The sequence below is a fragment of the Podarcis raffonei genome, chromosome W, assembly GCF_027172205.1.
Source record: "Podarcis raffonei isolate rPodRaf1 chromosome W, rPodRaf1.pri, whole genome shotgun sequence".
Classification (NCBI taxonomy): domain Eukaryota; kingdom Metazoa; phylum Chordata; class Lepidosauria; order Squamata; family Lacertidae; genus Podarcis; species Podarcis raffonei.
In genome coordinates this window covers 9,524,940-9,541,476 of record NC_070620.1, presented here as the reverse complement: position 1 = coordinate 9,541,476, position 16,537 = coordinate 9,524,940, and the positions used below count along the sequence as shown (strand labels likewise).

At 41.7% G+C, this 16,537-nt stretch overlaps 1 protein-coding gene across 1 annotated transcript in view; it reads left to right on the top strand.

Annotated features, from left to right (window-relative positions):
- Window positions 1-5,337: 5,337 nt before the first annotated feature.
- LOC128406119 (inositol polyphosphate 5-phosphatase OCRL-like) overlaps window positions 5,338-16,537 on the top strand; it is a 70,317-nt gene continuing 59,117 nt past the window's right edge. Inside the window, 2 exon segments of the mRNA XM_053373142.1 lie at window positions 5,338-5,623; window positions 6,446-6,678. Of these exon segments, the coding sequence (XP_053229117.1) occupies window positions 5,338-5,623; window positions 6,446-6,678 (519 nt within the window).

Below are 16,537 nucleotides of genomic sequence, written 5' to 3'. Positions count from 1 at the left end.
AGATTGAATAAGGCCAGTAATTTCTTCTGTGGTTACAGGGGGCCATTCCTTGCCAAATTCACTTGAAGCAGGAAGCAGAACTGGGACCAGCTGATTTGATGAATATAATGAGAGGAAATAGGCCTCCCATGCTCCAGCGGGTATAGAGTATTCGACTTCGATCGGGGAGTCTCTCCAGCCCTTTGCAATTGTTTTCCAAAACGTGGCAGAATCTTTCCTTCGGGAGGCCTCCACTAGGCACTGCCATTCCTCCCTTTGTGACTGGAGCTTTTTCCTGTTAATCAAAGCTTTATAACTGCGTTTTAACTCAAACCAGTCTAATGGAAGCGAAGGTAAGTTCGCTGATCTATAGTTCCTGTACTTGTCCAGCAGGAGGCGTTTCATAGCCATGCATTCTTGGTCAAACCAAGGTTTGGATTTATTAGAGTGTAGAGATTGCCATGGCGTTTTTTTGTTGGTCAGATAAGGTTGTAGAGACGAAATCAGTTCCCGGAACATGTCTAATCTAGCCTCAGGAGTTGGGGAATTAACGAGGTTCTCCTTTTTAGCAAGAAAAGTATCTGAGTGAAGTCTTTCCGATATTTCATCACTCAATTTGCTGGACCATTTAATACGTGAATATCTTAGCTCCATGTTTTCGAAACATGGGGCTACAAGTTTATCAGAGCAGAATAGATCTTTTCTTACATCCAGTATTAAACAGAGCGGTAGATGGTCGCTGTCAACCCTCTCCACCACTTTACATTCCCGTGCTCTGCTCAGAAGGTTAGATGACACCAGGACGTAATCGATAGTGGAGGCTCCCATGTTGGATATAAATGTAAATTCCCCACTGGGTTCTCTGTCGACACGACCATTTAATACAGTCAGATCCAGATTGTTGGAAAAACGTAGGAGGCATAGGCCTGCGTAGTTGCAGCCCTTGTCTTTTGAGAGCCTTGGGGGAATAGAAAGGGTTTCTTCAGAAATGGGAGGTACATCATGGAAATGAGCATATAACGCTTCGTCTGATTGGCCAATTCTGGCATTTAAATCCCCAGCCAGCAGCACTGCCGCTGCAGGAGTTTGATTCATTAGCTCATCGACATATGATTCTAGTCTATGCCAGATATTTTTGATAAGCTGCTTGCCTCTTTGGGGAGGGGCATATATATTAATCAATAGAAGTGTGCAATATCTGCATTTCATTAATAATGCCATGGCCACACTGCTCAGAGGCTCCAGCTCGACGAAAGATGCTCTCAGCCTTGTGGATATTAGAATGCCTAGCCCACCCTTAACTCGTCCCCCTTTGTTGCTTGGTGAACCTGCGAGCGAAAATGAGGCAAAACCATTTACATCTAAATCCCCTGTTAGCCATGTCTCTTGCAGGAAGACTATATCATGATCTTGAATAAAATTGACAAATGATTGGTCAGTCGCCTTGTTGAGCCAACCAGCAATGTTCCATGATAAAAATTTAAGATTGGCTTTATCACAGTCGAGTCTTTGTCAATTATTAGCTAATGTACTTTTAGGGTTTATCGCTTTATGTATCGGTCGCCTATCGACTTTGTATGGCGGGCTATCCAGCCGCTCTATGATTTCAATAGGTGGATGCAAAGTGCTCACGTTTGTGAACACCGGATCTTTATTATGCATAAATTCCTTCTGTGGATATTCTGTTGCGGCCTGATTTTGGCCCAATTCTGTTTCATCTAGGTATCTCATTTTGTCCCATACGTCTGGTGGGGTCACCTTAGGGATATTTCTCCTTCGAGGGGGTGATGTAGTGCTCTCCTTGAAGGGTGGCACATTCTCTCTTGGTGGAAAGTTAATCTCCGCTTTGATCTGAAGGTTGCGTGTTGTGGTCTTTTTTTGGTCCCCCTTAATAACCTCGTTGCCAGAAGCTCTCTCGGCCAGCTTATCTCTTAGCTTGTCTAGTCTTCCCAAGATGTCAGTTTGTATTAATGGTGGGAACATCCAGAATTGGTCAATTAGGATATTTTCTTCCATAGTAAAGAAATCCTCACCTTTGCTCACAAGGCATTGCGGATTCTGTTTGTCAGGCCAGAATTTTGAGAGTTGTTTCCCCTTTCTAAGATTTGCCTGCTTAGTTCTCAAAAGGGGGCTCAAAGGAGCCTTATTTTCAAAGAGCCTAAGTATTGTTATCCGTGCTTTTAAAAAGGCAGGTCTTGACCTAAAAATAAACTTGGCCAGGTTCTGATCCCTAAAAGTGGTCAGTGCTCTCACTGAGTGACCATCATAATGTAGATATTCCACCGAGATGATATCATTAGAATTAACCATTCCTGGCAGTATGTCATTTAGGCTAGATACAAAGTTCATTATTCGCTGTTTCCCTGTAAGGAAGCCCTTAGGCTTCGGGAAGTTCGTGAGTACCAATTTGTGGGGATTTAGGATCAAATTCCAATCTCTTTCCTGACTGGAGGCTTGCCAGGTCTGAAGGGGGGTATCATCTCTACTGAACACTTCCTCCTCCCCGCTGTTCGATTTGCTAAGTGTTTTATTGCCTTCATAGGTAGAGGCCTCAACTTCCGCAGCATCAGGTTTGTTAAATAGTTGGTTATCCAGGGACTGAATTGTTACTTCTGCCTTCTCACTTGCTACTGGAGTCAGCCTTGGCGAGTCCTCCTTAGCCGGTTGCTGTGTAACTATCTTTGTTTCTTTCTTTTTACCCTTCTTTTTGCTGCCCCGTGTGGTCGATTTATTTGGGGCCGAGGGAAGAAGTTTAAACAATTTCTGCCAATGTATGCTTCGATTACTGCAGGTATACTTGGCTTTCCTTGTTGTTTTGATATTTTTACTTTTCTTCACTTTTGCCCTTGAGTTATGTCTTTGCAAATTCTTATTTATTACTGGTTTGTTCGTCCCCACTAGCTCAACTGTTTTATGTTCTTGGGGCTTATCATTTAATTTCATCTCTTTTAATTGAGGTATGAAGTTTTCTACTAACGTCAGCAGTAGCCCATTCGTTATTGTTAGATAATTTTTTATGTTGGCTAGATCAGTACTTATTGCTAAGGAATAATCCAAAGGGCGGCCGTCACTCAATTCCGTTTGAGAGTATTTTGGAATAGGTATCTGGTTTTGATGGGTTGATGTAATTTCTTCCGTGGGCAGCTGTTCCTTAGTGATAGAGGTATTTCCCTCCTGAAGTTCCTCGGCTAAAGCTAGTTCTTGTGCTAGGCTGCATGGGGAGTTAATATTTCCAGTATCTTGATATATCTCTTTAAAATGAGACGTCCAATCAAGAACAGTAAGAGAGGGGGGTATTACTTCATCAAGAATTAACTCTTTTTGTGGACTCTTACCCTCCTCCATCTTAGGAAAGTAATTTGTGATTTTGCTTTGTCTTTTACCAGGGCCCAGGGGGCTGATTGCCGAGTCAGGCAGTATACCCAACTCCTTATATGTTCTTCTAGTAAAAACCATGGTAAAAGTTGTCTTGATATAGAGAGAGGGCAGTTTACCCCAGGTGCGACTGCCTTAAATTGGGGGGCAAGTGGGGGTATCAATCTATATTCCCACCTGCTCTCTGCAGCAGCTTCCTGATGTACTCATCAACAGCCTCAGTATATTTCTCTATTTTGCGTTCTCTGCTTTTAGATCTTGGCGATTGTCCTAAGCCTGTAGTTTTCACCTCAATCATGCGACCAGTGCTGTTTCACAGATGCTGCAACCTAGTCAGAGTATAATAATAAAACAATGCTGCCAAAGGGACAGCAGTAATAAAAGGGCTAAAAACTACATTAAAATTAAAATTGCCTTATTTAGGCAATTTATGTGCAGCTGGAAAAGGATAATAGTGGAGTTTGGCTATAGCGCATGTACAGCTATGATAACCTTGTATTTTGGGCCCTAGCTTAGTCTTTAGAGGCCATCTCCCACCGCCCTATACTGAACGAAGGATATCCAAGAGCCCCAGAAGGGAAACTTTCTGTGGGCTGGTTCACTGATTCCTTCTAAACAGTCTTTCAGAGGCCTACCACATAAGGCAGGGCACAGAGCGATATCTTGCTGAAGCCGGTATTCCAAACCTCCAGAGGGTCCTATCCGATACACTGTTGTAGAGTTATTGTGTAGATTAAAAACTTCCTGTAAAAAACTCAGGATGCCTTCACCAGGAGTCTCTGAGAGTATAAATGCTGGTCTCCTCAGAACAGTTTGTTAAAATGAAGAGTCTTTCCAGCTACTGCACTTCCTCTTCAGCTGCGAAGCAGGAATGCTGTCCCCAGCTAGTTCACACAGCCCCCCAGCTGGGTGGGGGTCAGTCAGTTCAATTAACCCCCGAATCTCCAAGCTTTATCTTTCTCTGTGTTCAGCAGAGCTGGGTGTCTATGGGCCAGTCTCAAAGCAGGGCTCACAGTCGTGTCTCTCCTTACCCTCCTTCTCCAGGCACCGTTGGTCGGGTAAGCAGTTCACAGTTCTGTCTTTAGACCTCTTCTCTCTCTGCTCTCAGTTCAGGCAGCAGCGTTCTCTCCTCTCTGGTAACCTTGACCGGGCAGCTGATAAGGAGGGAGGGAGCAGGCTGGGACAAGCTGAAGACAAGCTCGCAGAGCCAACAGGAATTATAAAGTGCTCAGAGTCTTTAAAATGTTTTCCGTTTGTTAGAAATTGGCATCCGGAGGGCAATTAAGATAAGGTTTTAAAAGAATAAAAGTGAGCGCCGGAGAGCGTGACTTGCCTCAGCGCCATCTTGGCTCCTCCCCTGCAAGCAATCAAAGGTTGTCACATGCTCTTATCCCAAGTCAGACAGAAAAACCACTAGTCCCTTTGAATTGGTTCATGCAGATTTGTGTGGCCCCATGTCTGTAGAGTCCTGGGGGGGGGGGTCGAAGTACGTTCTTCTCCCAATTGATGATTTTTCCCGATCTGCTTGGGTTTTTTCTTTAAAAACCAAGGGTGAGGCTGCTGAGTTGATCAAGGATTGGATCACAGCAGTTGAGGTGACCTTCTCCACCAAGGTGAGAAGTTTTCAAAGTGACAGGGGGCAGAATTCACTGGGTCTGCGTTGCAGAATTTCTTCTGACAGAAGGGAATCAGCCACAGGCTGACAGCGCCTCATAGTCCATAGCAGAATGGAATTGCGGAGAGAAAGAATCACACTTTGCAGGAATCAGTCTCTGCCATTCTTTTTGATGCAGGGCTACCCCAGCGCTTTTGGGCCGAAGCCTGGAGATTTGCGGGTTTTACACAGAATAGAGTGTTCAATTCAGTGGTAGGGGACACACCCTATTTCCTGCTGCATGGTAAGAAGCCCAAGGTGCATTTCTCACGTGTGTTTGGTTGTGAGGCCTGGGTCCTCATTCCAAAGGTGAGCCAAGATCCAAGAAAATGATCTTTGTGGGGTATGAACCTGGCTCAAAGGCTTGGCGGTTTGCATACCCGAGTGGGAATCAGTCCAGACTGGTGATCAGCAACAGTGCTGAGTTCTGTGAACAGCAGCTCTTTGACTCATATGAGGAGGAGGAAGAGGAAGAGGAACCTGTTGCTGAGGACCAAAGTCCAGAGCAACAGAATCCACCGCAGGGGCAAAGTCCACATCAGGGGCAGCTCAGGATCCCTCAGAGGGGGAGGCCAAGAACACCTCCTCAAACCACTGTCAAGTCTGAGCCAAAGAGTGAGCCTTCCTCACCTGCAGGACCGGCTGTCAGGTTCAAAAGGCGCAGCAGGTCAGAGGGGGAAGTTTCTGACACTGAGGATGGTCTTGCTGGCCCTAGTGGGTCAGAGGGGGCGCCAGGATTAATGCTGAGAAGGTCAGTGAGGTAGACAAAGGGCAAGCCTCCTGACAGGTTCGAGGCCACTAGAGTGTGGGTTGGTGTGGCTAGGTGTGAACCTGAGACCTTTGAGGATGTTCAGAAGTTGCCTCAGGAAGAAGCCAGCAAATGGCATGAGGCGATGCAGAAGGAGATGAGATCCATGGAAGCTTTGGGTGTGTTCTCGCTCACACAATTGCGGGCTGGCAAGCAAGTTGTGAGTTGCAGATGGGTTTATCGTCTTAAACCCACAGAAGCCGGAGAACCACAGTACAAAGCGAGGCTAGTTGCCAGGGGTTTCACACAGAGGAAAGGGATTCATTTCACGGAAGTGTATTCTCCTAGTGAAACTCTGCGCATGCTCTTAGCTGTTGCAGCACAGAGAGTTTGGAAGGTAAACCACTTTGATGTGGATGTTGCCTACTTGAACTCAGATCTCCAGGAGGAGTTGTACATGCTTCCTCCTCCAGGTTTTGAGATTAATGGGCAAGGCATCGTGTGGCAGTTGCATGAATCAATCTATGGTTTACGTCAATCTGCCAGAAACTGGAATATGTGTTTGAATGAACCCTTAGAGAAGCTAGGTTTCAGGAGAAGTGTTGCTGATAGTTGCCTTTACCTGAAGGGGTAAGGTGAGACACAGGAAGAACTTTTAATCTTTGTTGACGATCTTTTATACCTTGCAGAGACAGGTAAACAGGTAGAGAAGTTTGCCAAGGAGCTTGGCAAAAGGTTCAAGCTCAAGCAGCTTGGAGCTGTTCAGACGTATCTGGGCGTGGATGTGTCACGAACACAAGATGGAAATTTTTTGCTCAGCCAGAGAGGTAAAATTGAGCAACTGCTTCAGAAGTTCAGGATGAGTGATTGTGCAGGTGTCAGAAGCCCCATGGAGACTGGCTATGTGAAAGAAAGCCAGCAAGTAGAACGTGCTGTGTTCGAAAATGCTGAACTCTTTCAGCCAGCTCTTGGTAGTTTGCTGTATTTGTCCCAGTGGAGCAGACCAGACATAGTGTTTGCTATCAATCTGCTCAGCAGGGAAGCTTCAAGTCCTAGTGTACAGGCCTGGAATGGCATCAAGAGGGTACTGCGGTATCTTCAGAATACCAAAGATTTTGCCTTAAGTTGTCAACTCAGGGTGAGGTCAAGCTGACTGCGTGGGTGGATTCAGACTGGGCTAATCTTCAGGATCGCATTTGCCTGGAAAAGCACTTTGGCAGATTCTTTTGGAGGATTTGGGTGTGACACGCTGTAGCATCGCACTGAATAAAACAACTTTGAGAAGCTGAAACACCGGGCTGTTTTCTTTTCTAATAAAAATATTCACTGTGCAGTTCACAGGCACAAAACACAATGTTGATATTGTCCAGGAAATGGGTTTTCAGTTGAAGGGCATGGGTTGCGTGAGAGCATGTTGTGTGGGTTAACCAGTCTCAAACAACCAACATGCTTCAATCTAATTAGTGCATGAAGGGGTTAACATCATAGAGAAAGCTGTCCTGCCATGTCTCTTCCCCTTGCCTTGGGAGTCAGTTCTGATCTATTCTGGTATTCACTTCTTCAGCGTTTAATGTACTGTAGGTTTTTCCTGATTTTATCTTTCTGTAAACGGCTTTGATGTTTCTTACCATCTGGTAGTGTATAAATTTTATGAAATAAATAAATAATTTTGAATAAATAAATAAATAGGAAGATGCAAAACCACAACCTCCGAAATGAAAGCTACTGTCATAGAATCATAGAGTTGGAATAGACCACAAGGGCCATCGAGTCCAACCCCCTGCCAAGCAGGAAACACCATCAGAGCACTCCTGACATATGGTTGTCAAGCCTCTGCTTAAAGACCTCCAAAGAAGGAGACTCCACCACACTCCTTGGCAGCAAATTCCACTGTCGAACAGCTCTTACTGTCAGGAAGTTCTTCCTAATGTTTAGGTGGAATCTTCTTTCTTGTAGTTTGGATCCATTGCTCCGTGTCCGCTTCTCTGGAGCAGCAGAAAACAACCTTTCTCCCTCCTCTATATGACATCCTTTTATATATTTGAACATGGCTATCATATCACCCCTTAACCTCCTCTTCTCCAGGCTAAACATGCCCAGCTCCCTTAGCCGTTCCTCATAAGGCATCGTTTCCAGACCTTTGACCATTTTGGTTGCCCTCCTCTGGACACGTTCCAGTTTGTCAGTGTCCTTCTTGAACTGTGGTGCCCAGAACTGGACACAGTACTCCAGGTGAGGTCTGACCAGAGCGAAATACAGTGGCACTATTTCTTCCCTTGATCTAGATGCTATACTCCTATTGATGCAGCCCAGAATTGCATTGGCTTTTTTAGCTGCCGCGTCACACTGTTGGCTCATGTCAAGTTTGTGGTCAACCAAGACTCCTAGATCCTTTTCACATGTAGTGCTCTCAAGCCAGGTGTCCCCCATCTTGTATTTGTGCCTCTCATTTTTTTGCCCAAGTGCAATACTTTACATTTCTCACTGTTAAAGTTCATCTTGTTTGTTTTGGCCCAGTTCTCTAATTTGTCAAGGTCGTTTTGAAGTGTGATCCTGTCCTCTGGGGTGTTAGCCACACACACACACACACCCCAGTTTGGTGTCATCTGCAAATTTGATCAGGATGCCCTTGAGTCCATCATCCAAGTCGTTGATAAAGATGTTGAATAAGACCGGGCCCAAGACAGAACCCTGTGGCACCCCACTAGTCACTCTTCTCCAGGATGAAGAGGAACCATTGATGGGCACCCTTTGGGTTCGGTCAGTCATCCAGTTACAAATCCACTGAGTGGTAGTATAGTCAAGACCACATTTTACCAGCTTCTTTACAAGAATATCATGGGGCACCTTGTCGAATGCCTTGCTGAAATCAAGGTAGGCTACATCCACTGCGTTCCCTTCTTCTAGCAGGCTTGTAATTCTGTCAAAAATTCTGTCCCTCCAGACATTTTTGCGTGGCGGGGGGACATATTCTGCAATGTGCTGTCAATGCAATAATAGTGCAGCTTTCTAATGGACTGTCCACGCAAACATCATTCTGCTTTCTCAGTTGCTCTGCAATGCTTCGCCAGGGTTACCACATCATGGCCACCTGGTGGTGCGCTCCTGTGTTGTAGCTCAGCAAAAGCAGGACAAAATTCCTCTAGTATGGATCATAGTTAGGGCTGCTGAGAGTTGGGAGAGATCTCGGAGGCCATAGAGTTTGCTTTTCTGCTCAGTACAGGGGATCTTGCAAGCTCTTCACCCCTGGCTGGCTGAATATGCCCATCTCTCATCCATGCAGCTCCACAGCATGCCTGGATGATGACTCAGATGGAGCTGGACACACAATTCCTGAAGGATTTCGGCATGATAGACTACAGTAGGCATAGGCAAACTCGGCCCTCCAGATGTTTTTGGCCTACAACTCCCATCATCCCTAGCTAACAAGACCAGTGGTCAGGGATGATGGAAATTGTAGTCCCAAAACAGCTGGGGGCCAAGTTTGCCCCTGCCTGGACTACAGCCTTCTGCTGGGCTTGCAGCCCCTTCATGAGGACGAGAGGCTGCTGAGCCACGCACTTGCCAACATCATTGCCAACAGCATGTGAGGCCCTACGGTGGGGCTGTTGTTATTGTAGGGTGGGGGGTATTTATCGTAGGGGAAGCCAGTCTGGCAGGGCCCTGACTTTCTCCCTGCCCTCTACTAGCCAACTCAACCTTCTGCAAGCCTTGAAAGCTCCCAGGTGCTTGTCACACCACCTTCTGAGATAGATAGATATTTGCATTGTTTTTATTTTGAAGTCAGAATGAAACTTGGTAATTTGGGGGAATTTGCATTTATTGGAAAATAAAGAAATTATTTACAACTGGACGAGTATCACCCTCCTTGCCTTTAGAGCCTGTTCCAATTGCTGTAACGGTGGCTAGTGGAATCACAATGCCTCCTTTGTTACAGTCTCAGCTGCACACCTTTCAACCAATACACAGTCAAAGAGGGCAAGAATATTTGTTAATGCTTGCCTTGCCATGGTGCACACTTACAATGCCCCCTGTTCTGGCTTCCTGCTCCCACTGCAAGGACTTGAGATTTTTATAAAATAAAACTTTTTCTTTTAATTTACAAACTTGTATACCCCCACATACAAGTTTGAATGTCCTCCTGTATGTGGGGAGGAGAACATATGCAGTATACTATAATAAATACGAATTATTTATTCTAGACTATCTTATTTTTGGATGGCTCCAAAAGCTCTTCCCAGTTGCTCCATGTGTGAAAGACATAGCAAGGCACTATTACTGCAGCCAGTGACTTGTTGCAGACTTTTTTGCAGGTCACTGATGCAATAATATTGCAATTGTGGTGGACCAACTACATGTCATTTTGCTTTGCAAGCTGTTCTGTGATGCATTCCCTGTGCTACTATATTATTATCAGCCAGAGGGGATTTAGGGGAGTACAACTGGTTTGGTCACACTGGCATGAAGCCTTGCGAGCCCCATAGGGGACACCGCAACTATGATGTTGAATGGACGTTGAGACGCGTGGGGGCACTGAATTTTGGCATCATACAGGCCTCCCCTGGAATTTGAGATGCCATGCTTCACCACTGAAGAACATTTGTGGTATGAAAAAGGTACCCGGTTTCAGCTGGAAGTTAGGGGGCACTGGTTGGAAGTGTCAGAGTATGTCTGTCCCAAAAGTTGTTTTTTTTTGCAAAAATTTTATTAGTTTTTACAATATCAATGACAAACAAAAACATAAAACAAACAAAACATAACAAACATAAATCATAACCTTATTGAAAATAACAGTTATTTACTTTGTAAAACGACTTCCTCGTTTCCACTTAGTTGAATTTCATTGCATATCCTTATAACGGTTTTCCAAATCCCAATTTTAATACCCTTTAAATTAAACATTAACATCTTTAAATCTTCTCCTTCTTGTATTAAACATATTATTTTATCAGTTAACATAAACACAATCCTAAGCCCATTAAGTATCTGGACGCTATTTCCAGTTATTTTAACTTAACAAATTTAGCTAAATAATCCTTAAATTTCTTCCATTCTTCATGGTGTTCCTCCTCCTTCTGGTCGCGGACTCTTCCGGTTAGATCGGCTAGCTCCATAAAATCCATCATCTTCATCTGCCATTCTTCTACTGTTGGTAATTCTTGAGTTTTCCACTTTTTAGCTAACAAAATACGAGCTGCAGTTGTGGCATACAAAAATAGATTAACATCTTTCTTGAGCAATTCCGAACCTGTTATTCCAAGAAGAAAGGCCTCTGGTTTCTTTATAAATGTATATTTCAACATTTTTTTCAATTCATTATAAATCTTTCCCCAGAAGTCTTTCACCTTGGGGCAGGTCCACCACATATGAAAGAATGTTCCTTCCTTTTCTTTACATTTCCAACATGTAATTTTACAGGAGTCAAATACCATCTATACATCATTTTCATAATATTTTCCTTTAACAAAGTACATGCGGTGAACTTCACCCCTTTCTTCCACAATCTTTCCCAGTCCTCAAACCTGGTGGAACACTCTGTCACAAGAGACTAGGGCCCTGCGGGACTTGACATCTTTCCGCAGGGCCTGCAAGACGGAGCTGTTCCGCCAGGCCTTTGGCCAGGGCACAGCCTGACTCCCTCCCTCGGCAATCTTCGCGGAGCTCTGGCCCAATGGTGGCCAGTGGCTTGAATTTAATTAATTTTATAATGAATGATTTTAGAGTGTTGTTTGTGTTGTACTTTTGTATTGTTTTATTGTTGTTAGCCGCCCTGAGCCCGGCTTCGGCTGGGGAGGGCGCGATATAAATAAAATTTATTATTTATTATTATTATTATTATGTTATGTCCTAAATCTCTTGCCCAATCTATCATCACCGATTTAACTTGTTCATCTTTCGTATGCCACTCCAGCAAAAGCTTGTACATTTTAGATAAGTTTTTACCTTCAGTATCTAACAACTCCATCTCCAATTTAGATTTTTCCAAGGCAAAACCATTTTTCTTATCCAGTTTATACAATTCGTTAATCTGGTGGTAATGTAGCCAATTTAGCTTATCTTTAATTTGCTCAAATGGTCTTAATTTATAACCTTCCTCTTCCTCTATTAATAAGTCATAATATCTCAACCATTTGGTATCCATATTTAATTTTTTCTGGGCCTTTGCCTCCATTGGTGAAAGCCATCTGGGCGTCTTTCTTTCTAAAAGGTCTTTGTATTTTATCCAAACATTATACAACGATTTCCTAATTATATGATTTTTAAATGCTTTATGGGCTTTTACTTTATCATACCACAAATATGCATGCCAACCAAACACATTATCAAATCCCTCCAAATCTAGTAAATCTGTATCTTCTAATTTCATCCATTCTTTAATCCAACAAAGTGCAGCAGCTTCAAAATAGATTTTTAAGTCTGGCAGAGAGAACCCCCCCTCTTTCTTTGGAATCCATAAGTAATTTGTATTTAATTCTGGGTTTCCTCCCCTGCCAGATAAATCTAGAAAGAGCTTTTTGCCATTCTTTAAAACATTTCACATTGTCTATAATTGGGAGGGCTTGAAACAAAAAAAGCATCTTTGGCAGCACATTCATCTTAATCACAGAAATCCGGCCCATTAATGACAATTTTAAGTTAGACCACACCTCTAAATCTCTTTTAATTTCATTCCATATTTTCTCATAGTTATCCTTATACAAATTCAATTTTTTCCCAGACAGGTTCACCCCCAAATATTTAACTTTTTTCACAAAATCTAGGCCCATTTTTTCTTGTAATATTTTCCTTTCTTCATTATCCAGATTTTTCTCTATTACTTTGGTCTTGCTCTTGTTTAATTTAAATCCTGCTACCTGACCAAACTCATGTATTAGCTCCAGTGCTTTAACTGCACTGGAGTCTGGATCTTGTAATGTCAGAACTAAATCATCAGCAAAGGCTTTTAATTTGTATTGTTTTGAACCTACTGTAATACCTTTAACTTGTTCATCTTTTCTAATCATACTTAGCAAGACCTCCAGAACCGAGATAAACAGCAGAGGGGACAGTGGACACCCTTGCCTGGTTCCCTTCTCAATTCTAATTTCCTCTGAAACCACATTATTTACAATAATTTTAGCTTTTTGTTCTTGATAGATCGCTTTAATACCATTTATAAAATCATGACCTATCCCCATACTCTCTAAGTTATGTAACATAAAACTCCAAGAAACATTGTCGAAGGCTTTCTCAGCATCGATAAACATTAACATTGCTTTACAACTCTTTCTTGCTTCTAACTTTTCCAAAATATCCACAACATTTCTAATATTGTCTTTCATATGTCTTCCAGGCAGAAATCCTGCCTGGTCTTTATGAATATACTCAGATAAAACCTTCCTTAGCCTGTTGGCCAGTATATTTGCAAAAATTTTGTAATCCACATTAAGTAGGGAGATTGGTCTGTAGTTTTTAACGTTGGATCTATCCTGACCCTGTTTAGGAATCAGAGTAATGTAAGCTTGTTTCCAGGTTTCAGGTGCTCCCCTCCCCCCCCCCCCGTAAAATTGAATTAGATATTTCTACCAGAGGTTGCATAAGCCAATCTTTCAATGTCTTATAATATTTCACTGATAGACCATCAGGTCCTGGTGTCTTGCCAAGTTGCATTGATTTTATTGCATGTTCCACTTCCTGACTTGTAATTACACCATTTAGTAGATTCTTTTTATCTTTCGGAATCCGTTGCAGTCCGTTGTTCTTTATAAATTGCTCGATTTTCCCTAGATCTTCTTTTTCTTTTTTATACAGTTGCTTATAATATTTATAAAAACATTTTCTAATGCCTGCAGGTTTCTCTACCGATTTTCCTTCTGTAACAATGTTTGTAATAGTACTTTGTTTTTGTCTCTTTTTTAATTGCCAGGCTAATAGTTTCCCACATTTATTTGCAGATTCAAAATTTCTTTGTCTCATCCTTCTTATCTTCCATTCAATTTCTCGGTTTACTAACTGTGAATATTGAACCTGTAAGGCTTTAATTTCTTTTTGGATCTGCAAATTCTTTGGGTTTCCTCTAAGCTTCTTCTCTTTGTCTTTCAGTTGTTCCATAATTTTGTCTTTTGTCTCATTCTGTGACTTTCTCCTAATTGGGTTTTGTTGTATCAGAAACCCTCTCATTACCGCTTGCTGGCCTCCCAAATCACCCTTATCTCCATTCCTTGAGTTATATTAAGTTCAAAATAATCGTTTAGGGTTTTTTGGGCCTTATTTACAATTGATGAATTTCTCAACAAATCGTCATTCATTTGCCATCTGAAGGAACCCTGAACAAACATTTTCAAGTCCATAGAAACAGCATTATGATCCGAGCAGGTTTTAGGGCAAATTTCCGTTTTTACCACTTTAGGAACCAAGTCTCTGGATATCCATATATAGTCTATTCGCGAAAATACTTGGTTTGCATATGAAAAATGTGAAGTCTCTTTCCATTGGACTTCTAATTCTCCATATATCTGACAGATCAAATTTTTCAGTTAGATCAAAGAAAGTCTTCGGTAGTCTGCCAGAGTTCGTAACCTTTGATCTCTGAGTTCTGTCCATCAAGGTAGATGCAACTCCATTCAAATCCCCCATCAAAATAATTTTATAATCCAAGTATTCCAGCAGACTTGCTTCCAGGTTCTTAAAAAATTCCGCTTTGCCATCATTAGGTGCATAGATTCCTAATACCAAAAATTTCTCGCCTTGTGCTGAAATTTCAACTGCGATATATCTTCCTTCCTCATCTTTGAAAGCAAATTTTGGATTCCATTTATCTTTGATGTAGAAAACCACTCCTCTTTTTTTGACTTTGTCAGAAGAAATAAATTCTTGACCCAATCTTTTATTTATTAAAAAAAATTTGTGTAGTCTTGTAATGTGGGTTTCCTGTAAACAAATTATGTCCAAATTTTGTTTCTCCAAAATATAATAAAATTTTCTTTTTTTTTAAAGAATATTTATTAAATTTTCCAATTTTTTTAAACAAACAAACAAACAAAACAAACAGAAACATTAAACACAGGCATAAAATTCATAAACCATACTTTTAAAAAACAAATTTCTCAGACCTCCTCGTACTTCTCCTTCTTGTATCCCAATTAAGATTATTTGTTCAGCAAATCCTTCATTTAAAGCATTACAGCTTGTAACATTACCTTATTTTTCAAACCCTTTCCCCCCCCATCTATGTTCTTATATATCATTGCAGCTAGAAACCTCTCAATTTCAATCCAACACCATCTAACTTTCTTAAATTTTACAATGTTTCTGTAAATAGTCCTTAAATTTTTTCCAATCTTCTTCAGCCGACTCTTCTCCCTGGTCACGGATTCTGCTCGTCAATTCTGCCAGTCCCATACAGTCGATCATTTTCATCTGCCATTCTTCCAGAGTGGGTAGATCTTGCGTCTTCCAATACTTTGCGATGAGTATCCTTGCTGCTGTTGTAGCATACATAAAAAAAGTTCTGTCCTTCTTTGGCACCACTTGGCCGACCATGCCCAGAAGAAAGGCCTCTGGTTTCTTCAAGAAGGTATATTTAAATACCTTTTTCAATTCATTATATATCATTTCCCAGAAAGCCTTAATCTTTGGGCACGTCCACCAAAGGTGAAAGAATGTACCTTCAGTCTCTTTACATTTCCAACATTTATTATCGGGCAAATGATAGATTTTTGCAAGCTTGACTGGGGTCATGTACCACCTGTATATCATTTTCATAATATTCTCTCTTAAGGCATTGCATGCCGTAAATTTAATCCCGGTGGTCCACAACTGTTCCCAGTCAGCAAACATAATATTATGTCCAACGTCTTGTGCCCATTTAATCATTACAGATTTAACCGTCTCATCCTGAGTATTCCATTTCAGCAGCAAGTTATACATTTTTGACAAGGTCTTAGTTTTGGATTCTAGCAATTCTGTTTCCAATTTTGATTTTTCCACCTGGAAACCAACTTTCTTGTCCAAATTATAGACCTCCATTATTTGATAATAATGAAGCCAATCTCGCACTTTATCTTTCAATTTCTCAAAACTCTGCAATTTCAATCTGTCCCCTTCTAGTTCCAAGATTTCCCAATATTTTGGCCATTTAGCCTCCATGTTAAGTTTTCTCTGAGCCTTAGCCTCCATTGGTGACAACCACCTTGGAGTTTTATTTTCCATTAAGTCTTTATATCTAGTCCAAACATTAAACAGTGCTCTCCTGACAATATGATTTTTAAAAGCTTTGTGTGCTTTCACCTTGTCGTACCACAAATATGCATGCCACCCAAAAACATTGTTAAAACCTTCAAGATCCAAAATGTCTGTGTTCTCAAGAAGCAGCCAGTCTTTCAACCAGCAAAATGCTGCTGATTCATAGTAAAGTTTCAGGTCTGGCAGGGCAAATCCACCTCTTTCCTTTGCATCAGTTAATATCTTAAATTTTATTCTAGGCTTCTTGCCCTGCCAGACAAATTTAGAAATGTCTTTCTGCCACTTCTTGAAACAATCCATTTTGTCCAAAATTTGCAAAGTTTGAAACAAAAACAACATCTTAGGCAATACATTCATCTTTATAGCTGCAATTCGACCCAACAAGGAAAGCTTCAAATTTGACCAAATTTCTAAATCTTTTTTCACTTCAGCCCAACATTTTTCATAATTGTCTTTGAACAAATTCCCATTTTTAGCTGTCATATTAATCCCCAAATATTTCACTTTCTTAACCACAGTCAGGCCTGTTTCATTTTGGAACTTTTCTCTCTCTATCG